General features: G+C 44.8%; 1 protein-coding gene across 2 annotated transcripts in view; it reads right to left on the bottom strand.

Moving 5' to 3' along the window:
* Positions 1-5,955, bottom strand: part of LOC139056974 (uncharacterized) — an 82,038-nt gene extending 76,083 nt beyond the window's left edge. The window contains exons 1-3 of one of the 2 annotated variants that reach the window (XM_070534760.1): positions 5,860-5,955; positions 4,058-4,114; positions 3,400-3,432 (exon numbers count right to left, since the gene is read on the bottom strand). In XM_070534760.1, the coding sequence (XP_070390861.1) occupies positions 3,400-3,432; positions 4,058-4,114; positions 5,860-5,863 (94 nt within the window). In that variant the 5' untranslated portion in view covers positions 5,864-5,955. Of the gene's footprint in view, positions 1-3,399; positions 3,433-4,057; positions 4,115-5,859 lie in introns of those variants that run through there. The other variant, XM_070534759.1, reaches the window with a different exon arrangement.
* Between the last annotated feature and the right edge of the window lie 11,232 nt (positions 5,956-17,187).

Genomic DNA, 17,187 nt, shown 5'->3' with positions numbered 1-17,187 from the left:
GGAAATACGCCGGGAGAAAAAGCCTACGGTTCACATACTGTAGCAAGGAAATATAAAAGGTGAAAGTGAACACTGCAGTGGTTGTCAGAAATACGTGAGCAAAAGATGACAACACCTAGAATATTTTGGAACAACATAAAATTATTAGGCAGGAAGTCCACAACAATACAACAACATATACTAGACGAATACGAAAACAAACTGGGGAGGGAAGCGGCATTAAATTACATTCGAGAAATAACAGCCGAATCTTCCCAAGGCAATGACAAGGCTGTATTTGAAGAAAAAAAAAGAGCTTGAAAGAGAATCAGATGGGAAAGTAGCTGGTGCTGACAAATTTCAACTGGAAGAATGCCGAGGAGAAATATGCTAAACTCACCATCACAGGGCTAGACGAGATTTCCATTAAGCTGATTAATGAACTAGGACCATAAAGTAAGGACGCTCTGGTGAAAGCAGTGGAAAAAGCTTTAAAATATAGGCGAATACCAAAAAGCTTGCGACAAAGCAGAATAAAGTTAATTTATAAAAGTAAGGGGGAGAAAGATAGAATAAACTCGTATAGACGGTTGACCATTACATCGGTAATATACTGGTTAGCTATGCAATCAAATTAAAGCTGCAAGCATGGGCAGAGAATAATGGCATTTTGGGAGAACTTCAGAATGGCTTCAGAATAAGTAGGTGTTTTTATGACAACTCATTTGTTCTTACTCCTTGTATTGAAATATGAAGAGTAGAAAGCAGAACGTTATATGTGGCCTTTTTAGACATTACAGGAGCGTACGAAAACGTAGACTGCAACATTTTGTGGGATATTCTGAAAGTGGAAGGCTTAGGCGATGGTTGTCTATAGCTTTTGAGATAGATTTACCTAGAAAATACCGTTTTCGTTGAATGGGAAGAGATGTGGAGCAAGGAGAAAGTTGACATCAACAAGGGACTGGGGTAGGGATGCCCTTTATCTCTGCTGCTGTTTATGATTAACATGGTGATGATGGAGAAGGCACTGGATGGATGTAATATCGGCTTTAATCTCTCATACAAACAGGTTGGTACGATAGTAGAGCAGCAGCTTCTAGGTTTGTTTTATGCGGGCGACATTGTGCTGCTAGCTAAGAAAAGCAAAGCTAAGCTTGCTAGCTAGGCAAAGTGACTTGCATCGTCTGCATAATATCTGTGGACAGGAGGAAGGCGATAAGTTAGGTCTGGAATTTAGCGTTAAAAAGCCAGGTGTTACGATATTAAATAAAAACAGCGAACAGACAGTGCCAATACAGGGCCTGGAAATACCTCGAGAAAAAGAATAACAACAAAGGGTCAAGTGGGACGCCTCGCATCGCGCACTCACGGGAATACTACAATTGAAGCTGTGCAGCGTGAGATAGGCTGAACAAGTTTTTTAAGTGAGAGAACTTCGCAGCAAAATTGATTATGAAAATTGACTGAGGAACATGGAAAAAAGTAAATGGGCTGGGAGAGTGTTCAGGTATTTGCACAGGAGTATTATTTATTCACAGTAGAGGAAAGTATCCAGGAAGCTTACCAGGAAGCTTCAGTGGCCTGTAGGGTGGGCAGCACAGCAACAAAGAATGTCATGCGGAAAGTCAAAGAGGCTGAGATAATCTAATGGGTGACGGCAATGGAAAAGAAACCAGCCATGAGCAACTACTTAAGAGGAAAACACGAAATCAGGAAAGAAACAATTTATGATAGCTCAAAGGAAAACTGATTACTTTGCGAAGAGACATCAGCATGCCTTAGAACACGCACCTATAAAGCGAGATGTCGAGCTGTAAGAACGAGGAAGAAGCATGCGCTTGCTGCAGTAAGGCTAGGGAAACGATGGAGGATGCTTCATTAGAATGAGAAGATATCTGTGCAGCAGTCCCTTTAGCCACCACTGGCTTCCTTGAAGCCCTTGGGGATCAGGGAGAGCGCAGGAAAGTAAACATATCCGCAATAGAGATTAGTAAGAGGCGATCGGAAGATTGGTGGAAGAAAAGTAACGAAACGACAAAAAAATGGAGACGTACAAGAACAAAGTTCACAATAGGGGGTAAGAAAATTTGTTTAGTGGAATTCGTTGTGTTTTTTTTTCTTTTCTTTAACCTAGGTAGCGCATTTGGCAGTATAATAACAATAGCTTGGATGCGCAACTAACCGCCCAGTTCCAAAGGGGACGCTCAAAACAACCATCCACCCATCCATCCATCCTGAGCCCTGCCCAGATGGAACAAGACCAATCACAGGGTGCGCGGAAGGGGGGGGGGGGCAGGAGAGGATCAATCAGGGTGCCCCCCAAGGTAGGGGGAGGAGATGGGCATAGGAGGAGGTGTATCGCCGGCGCGCGCCCTTTGAACTCTTGGATTCCGCTAGGCGCGAGCTGAGGCGGAAGCTCACACGAGAGCGGCAATGCTGACGTCGCGCAAATCCGGAGCTCCGAGAACAGGAAGCACAAGCACAGCGCCAGCAGAGAAAAGCTAAACCCCAATTTGGAGAGTAGGGGGCCGAGCAGACACGTCGACGCAGCGAGATCACGGATCAAGAGAGAATTACTCGACCGCGAGTGCGGCCGCAGCTGCGAGGTGTGTGTTCGACTGTGGTTTGATGCCAACCTCACGCAACTGTAGAGTGTGTGCAATCCGGAACTGAAGCTGGAATCTAGCAAAACGACGTCAAAGAGGCAAAAAACTTCCATGAAAATCTCACTACACACGAGTTCAAACTTGAGAAAATGACCACCAGCTTCGCTGTTTTAACAGCTTTCACTGTCTGCAACTGGCTTTACTTTGTTGCGATATTACAGCTGCTAAAGCGAAATAAGAGAAATCCGTGCATTTCCAACCTTAATATCGCAGTTTCAACACACCATAGCATTGTGCAAGCAACGATGTATACAACTGTCGCTGGCTGGCTGGCGCTGTACACACCGGTATTCTTATCGAAAAAGCAAGTGGTTATCAGAAGATGGCACTGCAAGAACTAATTTACGATCACTCTAATGCTCCTGTTAACATATCACTGCTCTTTACCTTCTAAAACAATGACGCAGGGTTCTTGTACTACGGAAGACCAAGATGCTCTTTCGTATCGCACAAACATTTATTGACTGGTGAAGTGGGTCAGAAGTCAAACTCAAGAAAATTCATGCCATGTTAAATGCGACTAACAAATCAGAGCACAAATGACGGATCAAGAAAACTGCAAGAAGTGTTTACCGAGGACACTGCGAAGGGACAATGCTGTGAAGCTTCTATATTGAATTTCGCAGTGGACTTGACAGAACGCTAGGCAGTTGTTTTGATCGTTTATATCAGTTTATGACCCTTACTATTTCTCATGTGTAGACCCATGTATTCGACTCTCCTAGTATAATTACGTTGGCGGGCTACTTACCGGTAATGGCGGGATCTATCGGCAATTGCTGACCTGATAAAAGAGAGGAGGCAAGTGATACATGCCATTCGTGTTAATGCAATAAAGCACTCTGGCTTAGTCGTGCTTAAAACCCGGGCGCTCAGGGGGCGTTACCAGACTGTATTATGGATTACAAGACAGAACCACGAGATATGATTAATTTTTGTTGTATTTACGAACAATTTTTGAAAGCGCTTCATAAGGAAAGCAAATATATGTACAGGGAAACGATGGCAGGCGTTCAATTCTTAATACCGTTTACTCATCCTCATTGCTTCGAAACCGCTGATTCCCATTTCTTAGTGAACTTAATGCCTTACTTTCTTAATGCCTGGAGACAGTGCCTCACTGAGGTGTTCATTGACGCTGCGAAAAATTTGAGGACTTACTGGAACCTGACTGGCAAAAAAAAAACATACAGGTGTTAGATGTAAAGTGATATGGAGATTTGAAAATTGCCGCCACGGATTGTTTAGGTGCCAATGCTTCATCGTTTATTTGTACTTTTTATCAAATTGCATGATATTTCATTGTAGGTACACACAGCTAAAATTTGAGGAACCACTCATATGGCAAGAATAATTGTACACAGGAAGGTAAAATTAATAAGCCATCAGGCGCCCATATTTAAACCTACCATTCATGGAATAGGCAGAGTAACTCTCGCTTGGGTCTGAAGAACCGGGTGAAGGACCTGGTATTGTGGGTAAAAAAGCCGGGTATTAAACACATGCAAACGCGCCACATGCGAGGGCATTTACTGGAGACAAAATTCCTTATTGGAACTAAGTATCGCTTCCACATCCCAGGATAAGCTGGTTTGTATAAGTTGTAGGTGCAGGCAGGGGAACGCGCATGTATTGTGCAATCAAACGGCTGAAAACCATTCGTCGCCGAGTTCAGAAGACGCTTATTTGAGATTTTGTTTGACGAACAAATTAGAGGAAAAGGCATCGGTAGCCTAGAAAGCTTATAGTGCTTGCAAAGCTGCGCATGTGATTGAAATATATAAATGACACGTAATCACCAACCGAGTCACGAACTCCAGATGCAAACCTTTCCTTTGCGCTGAGTCTAAAATAGCACCTGAGTTTTACGTGTATTATTTGATTTCTTTTTGTAGTAAGTTATGAACAGATTTTTCTACCTTGATACTTTAGAAATGCCAGCGTGGTTATTTTTATAAACAGTGGTTCTAGAGCTGCGCACAGTCGTGAAGAATTCCGAATTGAATATTTTGGGCTAAGTAAGGCATCTTATGTTCTTTCTATGATCGAGGGTGGGGGTAGTCGCATAGCCAAGCTGGTGCGAATGCCCTCATGCCTGTTTCAATCATTGCCCTGTCTACTTGTCACTGAACTTATTTTGTGAGCTATGTTGGACAGAGTTGAGGTAGCTCTGAAGCCACTAGAAACCTTACACCTTGCCCAGCTATGTTTTCTTTTGTTGTTGTTGGTAATGAGAATCGATAGGTAGTTAAATATTGCTTGTTGATCTTGTATGTCGACAACTTAACAATATTTGAAATGGTCGACAGCACTTACGACAAAATCAGACCTAAAAAGACTATCACTGTCCAACTTCTACATTGACTAAAGCGCCTAAATATTGTCATAACGCGGGTTGCCAATCACGCGTGGAGAGTTGCGTCGTGATGTGGATGATGATGACGATGATGACAGAGATGAGTGGTGTTTAATGGCGCAATGGCTAATAGAGGCCAAAGAGCCCCAGAACAATGTTATTACTGCTATGAGATGGGGCTATGTAAGATGGCTTTGCAAACATATAAACAGCCGAGGTGAAGAGCGTGGCCTGCACGTCTATAGTATATACTAAGTGGTATGCATTTTTACAAAAGACCAAGTGTCTCTCAGCAGGTTAAACATGTGAAAGATCACGTCCTTCGGGCTTTCGAAATTTTGAGGTGAGCACTTGGAAGCATTTAGCTATTCTGGCGCCATTCATAAGTTGTAACTAGCTGCTGCCTTACGGATTATCCAGGTTATCACGCCGGACGTGCAGGTTGACTATATGGGCTTTAATTACTTGTAATGGCTTGAAGCAACTAACTGCCTCTTCGGGCAACCCCCAAAAAGGAAAGACCACATTTGTCAGGGTATGTTCGTGTTACTCGAGTGCGCCTACACCACTTCGTATTATCTTTGACTTTCCGAGTCAGGCCGACAAGCTTGTCATCTTGTTCTCTAGCTTTGTGCCTCTGATGTGCACACATCAAGGCACGTTCCTGGTGGTCATCTATATGTTTTAAGTCAATGACACGCGCAATGAAATATAAACTCATCAGTATCGTAGATAGACGCGCAATACATATCAGCAGCAGCTTTCCTCATTCTGTCACATATCTAGTTCATGCCTTAGTAATCTCACTTATATCTTCCTGCATCTGATGGAGCCTCATAAATAATTGTACGTTACCCATGGCTTTCGAGGAAGCGGTGTGCGGGAGCAGCAGATGACTCTCCTTGTTGCCGAAAGCGCGATGATGTACAGCCGACCAAGCACTTGTTTTCTTCTTCTTTCTCTACACGTCGTGTTCTGCTTTCTCTGGATTAAGTAACACTTTTGTGGGCATCTTTCGGCAAGAAATTTTTCGAAATCTGCAATATTTAATTATTGCACGTCATGATGTTGCTTTTTTTTATTTTAATATATGCGTGCACTATTCTTGTTCTGATATAACTTTGTTTGTTCACAAAATGCGTCTTCGTTTCTGTTCCCTAGTACCCAACCGAGCCTTGTGCAATCGCCTGTAGTTTGTTATTGCATAAAAACAAACAAACAAAAAGAAAAAAAGAAATAAACAAACAAACAAACCAGCATCTATGTTGTTGCTCTGTAAAAATATACCGTTATGTCTATGTGCCACAGACCATACGGAATGTCATCCGCTAATATATGTGTGCGGTTATATGCGGACGTAGTTTCGATTTGAGACATCAAAATAGTCTGGCGTCCTGGAATATCTCAGACCACGGGGGGTTCTATGAAATCCAATTGAAAACATGGCCTTTCACATTTTGCTGCTATAGAAAGCGGTTGCCGCCACCGGGAATTGAACATGTGGCATCCTTCAAAGCACCAGAAAGGTACAGGTACGACATTACCACGGCTGCTTTAGGCACATGTGCAATTCAATAAATAAGCCAGAATAAGAAAATCACATCTGATAGGCATCTATTATTATACAGGATATTCCAGCTCTGATGAATGACGTTTAAAAGAAAAAGGGCGCATCCTTTTACGCGAAAAAGGGCAAAGGCGGTTCGCATGTCTATCGGCGAAACGAACAGTAATTTTTCTGTCTGATGTAAAAATTATTTGGAAGTCTTTTTTTTATCAGGTTGGTAAGATCTCAACTAGAATGTATAAAGAGAGCCTCGAGGAATTCACTATATGTGCGGAACGAAACACTTCAATTTACGGCTAACTGATGCGCCTATTACTTTTCTTACTGCCATCACGAGTTCAATTTCAAATTTTTAGTCAGTGAAATTTTCGCTCTTACGCTCTCACCAGGATTCCTCCTATCTCTAGCAAGCAGATGCGTAGTGACGTGACACTGCTCTCTCAAATAACTAAATCAGTGTCCTACTTCAAATTGTTTTGTCGTTCAACTTGAGACAAAGCACGAAGTGTAAAGAAAAATTCTGTTAGTAGCACTGTGTCTTCGTTCCCTTCTGTTTTCCTCAAGCTAGATTGCGCTTTGTCTCAAGTTATGCAGTACCAGCTAGCCCACCAGTCTGTTCTCTTGCTGTTTTGTTTTTTATTCCCTGAGTTCAGTGGGCTGCTTGTGTTTTGTTTTTTTTCATTCAAGGGAGAAAACTTTAAAAATACTAAAAATACCTCCCGTCTACTCATCCGGGGTGAGGGCATCATAGCGCCACCAAGCTGTCTCAGTGGTAAAGCCAGATGGGCCACCTGACATAAGACAGCATGCCATCAACTTGCATAATAAAGTATGTTTCATTCCATATTACCTTGCGACTTGCCGCTTTAGGTACTCTCCGTGTATTCCCGGACTTCTTTCACGCTCGGAAAAACCCTTTTATGTAACTCGTATTGAGCAACCAACCGAAAAACGTATCGGGAGTCTTTTCATGTTGCTCTACAACTTTCACATTGACACTCTTCATGTGATTATAATATTTGATAAGTTCATTTATTAATTAGGCTTAATTATTTAATTAAGCAGAATGCAAACAATAATCTTAAAGCTTCAAGCGACGGGAAAGGAACATTGCCTTGGCTCTGTCAGCTACGTGGCATTTGCATATTTTTAAATATTGGTGCATTGCACTTGGCATACCCAGGAAATTACACAAGAAAGTGAATGGCAGAACGGGGTTTTGGGGGTAGCTCAACTTTTAGACCACCGCACGCGTAATGTTAAGGACCCACTTGCGGCTTGAAGGTGTTTTAAACCCGCCGTTGCTGCTCAGTGGCTCTGGTGTTAGGCTGCTGAGCACGAGGTCGCGGGATCGCATCCCGGCCATGGCGGCCGCATTTCGATGGGGGCGAAATGCGAAAACACCCGTGTACTTAGGTTTAGGTGCGCGTTAAAGAACCCCAGCTGGTCGAAATTTCAGGAGTCCTTCACTACGGCGTGCCTCATAATCATAAAGTGGTTTTGGCAAGTAAAACCCCATAATTTTTTAAGGTGTTTTAACATACACCTTCAATTTTATTTATTAAATAATGCTGACATTTTATTGAAAAGATGTATCTTACCATAGGCTTGTCTAAGTTTCATCTTCTGTTGGATTCATGATTTTCTACCTAAAAGATGGGCCCCCCCTGTTCCCCTGCTCTTTGTTTTCCTGTATACTGTAACAGAGACAACACGCCGGCTTAAACACTACGCTTTATTAACAGCACTAGTCGCCATTCTTCAGCTTCTGTCACTTTTTCTTTCTCCTTGCATCAATTCGTCTCCTTGCGTCCGCATATATTCACTTGCAGTGGAGTAACTACGATGATAGTAATAATGAACGTGGCTTAGCCGTTCGACCTATACCCGTAACGTTAAAGTGACCGTCCGTCAACTTGCCTTGGGGGTCATTGCCCCTTTCTCCTGAAATGCAGTTTACCTCGCCCTACATCGCCATGGCGGTCATTGCCTCCTGGCCTTTCTTGGAGGCGAGGCGGCTGCCCGATTGGCGCCCCACCGTAGCCACTCGGCACACCTGCTTTTACTTTTAAATAAAGGCAGTCGACTTACCGTTCTCAAGCTGTAAAACGTGTATTCTTTGCCTCCGCTAAAGCGAGCTCAAAACAAAGCTTGACCCAGGACAACTACGTTTTTTCTTATTTCGAACTCTAGCCATGGACGAGCCAATTTGGCGGCAGCAGTTGCGGCGGCATGTCCTCCTTCTAAGAAAATTCTTCTTGCCAACAGGTTGAGCAGTGGCCTGTGTTCCTGCTCGTCCTTGGATCCTGCGTCGTCTGTGGCCACCATGGTTTCATTTCCACGTGCGCTTGCACTCGCTGCGAGTGCTTTCAAGCGTCTGAGCCCTGTACTGCCTGCTGAGTCTGCGCGGACTGCACGTGACTTCAACGAGGACCATATAAGGACGCACACAACGGCACTGATTCAATTTGGCGGCAGCAGTTGCGGCGGCATGTCCTCCTTCTAATAAAATTCTTCTTGCCAACAGGTTGGTTTATTACTTCTGTACACTATCTAAAAATTAATTCTGCCGCAACTGCTGCCAAAAGTTCTTGTTTTACTGTTCGTAGTGTATATGCTTCACTATGCCTACCACAGCGGTACTGGCGAAAAAAATTGCATCTCTTGAAGCAGTGCTGAACGAGAAGTTGGATACACTGATCGATGATTTAGTATCACGAATTAACATCAAGCTACAGAATGTAGGACTAGGTGAGCACGCTTCCCTCTGTGAAAGTGTTCAGTTCATGAACAAGGAACTAGACAGGATAAAACTAAAACAGGAAGAACTCGTAACCTCAAACAAGGCGCTCTTATCGCGTAACGAAGCGCTCGAAAGAAAAGTGGCTGATTTAGAGCAATATTCGAGAATGAATAATGTGGAAATTAAGGGCATCCCTACATCGCAGGGTGAAGACTGCGGAGTCATTCTGAAGCGAATTGGTGATGCTATCGAGTACCCTCTCTTACCCGTCTGATATCGATACGGCTCACCGTGTTGCCTCTAAATCAAATGAGAAGAACATCATTGCTCGCTTCTGCTCACGGGATAAGAAAAACGAGTTCATCAGGAAGGCAAGAAGAGCTAGGCTTCGCACAGACCACATTGGTTTCACAGGTGGCACTAGCATGCCTGTCTATGTAAATGACCACTTGACCATTGATAACAAGATGTTCTCGAAGGCGCTGGCACTCAAAAAAGAAAATAGGTGGAAATACTTATGGACAGAAAACTGCCAGATAAAAGCCCGCAAAACTGATGATAGCAGGGTCTATCGCATTTTCACTGAGTCCGACCTTCGAATCTTCACGTGATTCACTGTAAATAGTTTTTTCCATTTTTTTCCATGGCCTTGCTCTACCCCGTTGACGTAAAATCTTGTCTTACTGCAAATAAACGATCACTCATTCATTTCAATGCTCGTAGCCTTCGTAAGAACATAGATGGAATTAATAACTTCATTGCGTCACTTGACGATGTCTTCACTTTTATCTGCATATCGGAGACTTGGCTTTCTGATTCCGACAACAACATGAGCGGTTTTCCGTCTTATCAACCCGAGTATTGTCATCGTCCAACTAACAGTCATGGTGGCGCCGCCATTTTTGTTTCACAAGCTGTTACCTACGCTCGCAGATTTGATCTGGCAGTTAACGTGAATCATTGTGAGTCAGTGTGGATAGAAGTCGACCGGTGATTCCTTAGTACCAACAAGAACTTGATCCTTGGTTGCATTTATCGCTCACCATCATCTTCCCTTAACGATTTCTTGCTTTCTCTTGATGCAGTATTGTCCAAGCTAGCTTTTGAAAATAAGGATGTGGTGATTGTAGGTGATATTAATATTAACTTACTTGACACTGAAGCTACCTCGTACACAACTTACACAGATTGTTTTGCTGGGTTCGGTTTTGAATCGCTCATTGACTGCCCAACTAGGGTAGCCCCTCATGGGAGCAGTACACTTATTGATCACGTGTTATCTAACATATCACCATCGCCTTGCTCTGGGGTTATTACTACTGACATAACCGATCATTTTCCTGTTTTTCTTACATTTAACAATGAAATACATGAGAACGATAATAGCTACTTTACTTCCGTATTTAGTGCAGATACCTTTATTGAAGCCCTCAGTGAAACTGACTGGTCGCCAATTAATTCTATGTCTGATCCCGAAGAAGCACTAAAGAAATTCTGCACTTTATTTTTATTGGCCGTTCCGACTAACACATGCACTGTAAAATGTGGGGAAAAGTATAAATATCCTCGCAACCCATGGATGACGGACGGTCTTCTAGAAAATTTAAGAAAGAAGGAAAACATGTACAAGAAAACTAAACGTCAGCCCTTTATTACTAGACTAGCTAGACGCTATATTATATACTGTAAATTACTGAATGTTTTACTAAAACAGGCGAAAGAAAAGTACTACGAAAATAAATTTGATCAGAATAAAGATAACCCCAAGAAGCAATGGCAGTTATTGAACACTTTTCTTAACAAATCGCCTATTAATGCCTCTATAACCAAAATAAATTACAAAGGTCTCACTCTTTCTGACCCCAACGAAACTGCTAATGCTTTTTCGGACTACTTGTCTTCAGTTTACACTAATAACAACATACATGCGCAGTTGCATAATACCTTGAGCCGTACGACACAATCATTCTTCTTGTTACCAGCTACACCAAATGAAGTGCGCTCCACGATTGCTAACCTTAAAAATACAGGGCCTGGCTTAGACAATATTTGTGTCAGGCATTTAAAACTGGTTGCGCATTTAGTTTGCGACACGCTCTGTAACATTATTAACCTTATGTTCAAAGAAGGTGCATTTCCTTCATTTTTAAAAAATGCCAAGATTATTTCTGTTCTTAAAAAAGGCCACAAACACACAGTTAATAATTACCGACCAATTGCAATTCTGTCCTGCCTCAGTAAACTGATTGAGAAATTATTTGTTAAACGTCTTAATAACTACCTAACAAAGTTTAAATTGCTAAAGAACAATCAATTTGGTTTCCGCCCAGGAAGTTCCACGAATCTAGCTGTTCTATCTCTGACTACTTAAAAAATGTATTGATTCGGGAAACTTAGTCGGATCTGTATTTTTAGACTTCAGTAAAGCTTATGACACGGTTAACCATCAAGTCCTGTTTAATAAACTTGACTCTTATGGTATAACCGGTCCTGCGCTAACATTCTTAAAAAATTATTTACTTGACCGGCCGTACACAGTACATGCAGCAAATACTATCTCAGTAACAAAATGTATTAACCAAGGTGTACCACAGGGATCAGTTCTGGGCCCTTTGCTTTTCCTTTTATATATTGCTACGGAACAGTATTACCGATGCCGAAGAGGCGAGCATTAAGAAGACGACGACAACGATTGGAGGCTAGCGCGGGCTGTTGCCTCTTGGCCAAGTGCGGCGTATTACGTTGTAAATATACTTGTATATAGCTTTTCATTTGCGTCTTCTTACGTAACATATCTGGTGGAGGTGGACGTTCCCTGTACCTCGTCACGGAGCTTCGCAGTGGACGGTACGTCGAGCCTAGCTTCATGGCTCCCGGCGATGACAATTCGACTCAGCCGCCTCCGACCCCTCCTGCCACTTCGACGACCTACATCTCTCTCCCTGCTCCTCGTGATCCTGGCGTCGCGCCGGTCTGCAACTGAACGCATCGAAGTGCCAATTCGGCCGTCGCCAGATTACCGTCCTTGGGCATCTCGTTGACGCGAACGGAGTGCAACCGGACCCAGGCAAGATCCATGCTGTTACGCACTTTCCTGTTCCGAAGTGTGTCAAGGATGTGCGCAGCTTCATCGGCCTTTGTTCCTACTTCCGCCGTTTCGTGAAAAATTTCGCAGCCATAGCACGACCACTAACCGAGCTTTTGAAAAAAGACGCCCCTTTCCAGTGGGGCGATAACGAGGCCTCTGCATTCTCGCATCTAATCGACGTTCTCACAGCGCCTCCCGTTCTGGCCCATTTCGATCCTTCTGCGCCTACCGAAGTTCGTACTGATGCCAGCGGTCACGGAATTGGCGCAGTACTGGCACAACGCCAGCGCGGCAACGACCGTGTTATCGCTTACGCCAGCGCGGCAACGACCATGTTATCGCTTACGCCAGCAGGCTCCTCTCACCCGCGGAGCGCAACTATTCCATCACTGAGCGTGAGTGTCTGGCCCTAGTTTGGGCGGTTGCGAAGTTCCGCCCATACTTATATGGCCGACCCTTTTCCGCTATCACAGACCATCACGCGCTTTGTTGGTTATGCTCATTGAAAGACCCTTCAGGAAGACTTGGTCGCTGGCCCTTACGCCTCCAAGAATATTCGTTCTCTGTCACCTACAAATCTGGCCGACTACACAAGGACGCTGACTGCCTGTCTCGCTACCCGGTAGACGAGCCTGAGGACGCCGACAGTAGTACCGCCGACGGCATTTTCTCTGTGTCTGCCTTCGCTAACATCGCCGATGAGCAGTACCGAGACCCATCGCTGCGAGTACTCATCGAGCGTCTGCGCTCTGCACCTACCGACGCATCCGTTCGCCGATATGTCCTCCAGGGCGGCATTCTGTACCGAAGGAGCTTCCTCCCTGACGGCCCTGATCTTCTTCTTGTCGTGCCACAACATCTACGACAGACTGTGCTCTTTCAGATGCATGACGCACCCACTGCAGGACATCTTGGCGTAACCCGCACGTACGACCGCGTCCGCCGCCGCTTCTATTGGCCTGGTCTCGCTCGCTCCGTCCGACAGTATGTTGCTGCCTGCGATACCTGCCAGCGTCGGAAAACACCTCAGGTGCTACCTGCCGGTCATCTCCAGCCGATCACTGTCCCTGTGGAACCGTTCTTTCGTGTTGGATTAGACCTCCTCGGTCCCTTTCCCACGTCATACTCTGGGAACAAATGGGTAGCCGTCGCAACTGATTACGCCACCCGATACGCTATCACGCGGGCTCTCCCTACCAGTTGCGCCACTGACGTCGCGGACTTTCTCTTGCGTGACATTATCTTACTTCATGGCGCCCCGCGACAGCTGCTCACTGACCGTGGTCGTAACTTCCTCTCGAAAGTTATCGCCGACATTGTACGTTCCTGCTCCACTCAACACAAGCTGACTACCTCATACCATCCTCAAACCAATGGCCTGACAGAGCGGTTAAACCGTACTCTTACCGATATGCTGTCAAAGTACGTTTCCAAGGACCACCGCGACTGGGACATTTCCCTTCCTTACGTCACATTCGCTTATAATTCTTCCCGGCACGACACCGCCGGATTTTCTCCCTTTTATCTGCTCTACGGTCGCGAACCGACCTTGCCCCTTGACACGGCACTTCCTCCTGCTTCGATCTCAACAAGCGAGTATGCGCGCGACGCCATCGCTCTCGCCGACCATGCACGCCAGCTTGCCCGTGCTCGACTGACGGACTCGCAAACCACTCAGCAGCGTCAGTACAACGCCCGCCACCGTGACGTACAGTTTTCGCCTGGTGCGCTCGTGCTCTTGTGGTCGCCCTCTCGTCACGTCGGACTTTCACAAAAGCTCCTTTCGCGATACACAGGGCCCTACCGCGTGCTGCGCCAGGTGACGCCTGTGACGTACGAAATTGCCCCTGTGAGCTCAACCTCGTCATCGACTGTGGCACCTAGTGATGTCGTGCACGTCAGTAGGCTCAAGGCCTACTACACTGTTTCCAAGTCCGGCCTTTAGTCGCTCCGGGACGGCGCTTTTGCCGCCGGGGGTAGTGCTACGGAATAGTATTACGGATGCCGAAGAGGCGAGCATTAAGAAGACGACGACAACGATTGGAGGCTAGCGCGGGCTGTTGCCTCTTGGCCAAGTGCGGCGTATTACGTTGTAAATATACTTGTATATAGCTTTTCATTTGCGTCTTCTTACGTAACAATATTAATGATCTTCCGGATTCTCTTAACTCCACCAACTGCGTTCATTGCATTTTATATGCAGATGACACAACCATATCTTCATATGACAAATCTGTTACTACTCTTACTTCTAAATTAAATATTGCATTAAGTAACATTATAAAATGGTGTTGCAACAATTACTTAGTTCTTACTCCTTTAAAAACTAAATTTATGTTATTCAAAAGTGCTCAAAGGGCCTTAACTTCTATTCCTGAAGTAAAGCTTGGAATTCATTCAATTCCCGTTAGCACCGATGTCACTTTTCTTGGCATACATCTTGACCCTAACCTTACATTTCGCTCTCACTTCCAACATCTCAAGCACAAGACTGCGTTTGGTATACGTGCATTAATCAAAGCTCGCCCTTTTTTTTCTCGTGAGGCTCTGCTAGCGTTGTATTATGCGTTCATTCATAGTCACATTAATTACGGCATTGTTTCATGGGGCGACACGTACGCTTGTCATTTATCATCAATTCAACATATCCAAAATCAGTCAATACGCATTATCACTTCTAGCTCCATGCAGTCTAATGCCTCTTTGTTGCTTCGAGCGTATAATATCTTGCCTATTATTAATTTGTTCCAGTTTAGCATACTCGTCTTACTCCACAGGTTGCTTCATAATAACCTTACGTTTCCGTTCATTGCAACTGACCTTTTGCAGAATAAAAATATGACCAGATTTGCGGCTAACAACAATTTCTTATTACTCATGGTTCATACCAATTACGGCAAAAAAAAAACATCTTCCTTCGCTGCAATTTCTCTTTGGAATGAACTACCATCAACCATAAAATCCTGCACTTCTCTTGCAATTTTTAAAAATAACCTTAAGCATCATTTCCTGCGATAACTTAACTAGGATCTGGCGGTGTACCTTTGACTTTTATCTCACATGTCATTTCTTGTATTTCACCCATGCTTTTTTCTGACTTTCTTTTATAACGTGTTTTTACTGTTTGATTGTAAATGCCATGTCTAATGATGTATTTGATCTGTAGATGTTGTTTTATAATACGCTAATTTGCTGTCTATTGATATCACCATCAATGTTGTTATTATTAACCGAGGGTCCCACTACAGTTCTTTGACTTTGGGACCCTCGTCTGTATATTCGTCATGTAATTACTCATGTTTTTGGAAACCAATAAATCTGAATCTGAATCTGACGACGCTGACCTTGCTCCTGCTGGCAGAGGCGAAGCCGCAATTACGTCTCCTGTCTTCTAAGCAGAGCTTCAGCTTCCTTGATTTTTGCCCAAGAATCCCCGAGTTTGCTATATGCATGTATATGCATGTATATGCAAGTATATGCAAGTATATGCATATGTGATTTACAACTCCGGCGCATTATTTCAAAGACAGCAATATACCTGTACGTCATCGCAGCGCTACCCTCCGACATCACCGATGCCACAGACTACTTGCTAGCAAGCATGCCTTCAGCCACCGCCTACGATGACCTCAAACGCACAGTCCTGCAGCGCCTCGAGCCATCGCAACAGAGTGGACTTGAACAGCTCCTCCCCACGGAAATCGGCGACCAATGACCATCACAACTGCTGCACCGGTTGCGTCAGTTACTGCTTGAGAACTTCGCAAACGAGAGCCAGCTTCTAACTTTGCGCGAGCTGTTCATGCAACGCCTCCCACAGTCCACACGCACGGTACTAGCGAGTTCCGACGAGATCTCGATCGGTTAGCTGCCATCGCTGACCGCATATGTGAAAGCTCGTCTTTAGCACAGCTACCTATCACCACTGCGAGAATCTCAAAGCCAGGAGGCCGACTTTCGTGCCTGGAGGAAACAGTCGACCGCCTCAGCAGTGCACTGGAAAAGCTGACGACTGGCGGCAACATTGACGACCGACATCGTCGCAATCATTCGGCTTCACAGTTTCGCAGTGCACCTAAATATTCTCAGCGACAGTTGTGCTGGTACCACCAACGCTTTCGCGCACAAGCAAGTCGCTGCACTCAGCCCTCTTCGCAGACGGAAAACGCACCAGCCAGCCGCTAATGACGGCATGCAATATCAGCCCTCGAGAAAGCCGCATATTCTTCGTAGTCGACCGCATCGCCGGCAACCACCTCCTCGCCGATATGGAGTCGAATGCCACTCGAGCCAACTGGGCACACTCCCGTAGTGAAGTATGGGCTTCACTCAATACCGCTAGGTATTAGGCTTCGGTGCTTGCACAGATGGGTGTTTGTGATCGCCGACGTGAACTTCGCCATCGTGGGAGCGCACTTCCTTAGCCATTTCAACCTAGAGTTAGCGATCGGCGCCTAAAAGATAACATCACATCCGCCGACGTACTTCGCCTGCAGTCCAACCACACCTCATCTGGAAAACGAAAGTTTAGGGCGGTCTCAACGTACAACGAGATACTTGTTGAGTACCTGCAACTCATGAAGCACTGAAATGATGCGCTGTCCGCGAAACACAAGGTAACGCATCATATTGTTACGAAGGAAGACGCAGACGAAAAGCTATGTACAAGTATATTTACAATGAGCTGCGCTTGGCCAAGCGGCAGCAGCCCGCGCTAGCTTCTAATCATCGTCGTCGTCTTCACACTGCTCGCCTTTTCGTGATCGCACATATTATTCCGTAGCA

This window comes from Dermacentor albipictus, chromosome 3 (genome assembly GCF_038994185.2).
Source record: "Dermacentor albipictus isolate Rhodes 1998 colony chromosome 3, USDA_Dalb.pri_finalv2, whole genome shotgun sequence".
NCBI lineage: Eukaryota > Metazoa > Arthropoda > Arachnida > Ixodida > Ixodidae > Dermacentor > Dermacentor albipictus.
Note: the sequence above shows the minus strand (reverse complement) of the source record. Positions and strands in the feature narration are given on the sequence as shown.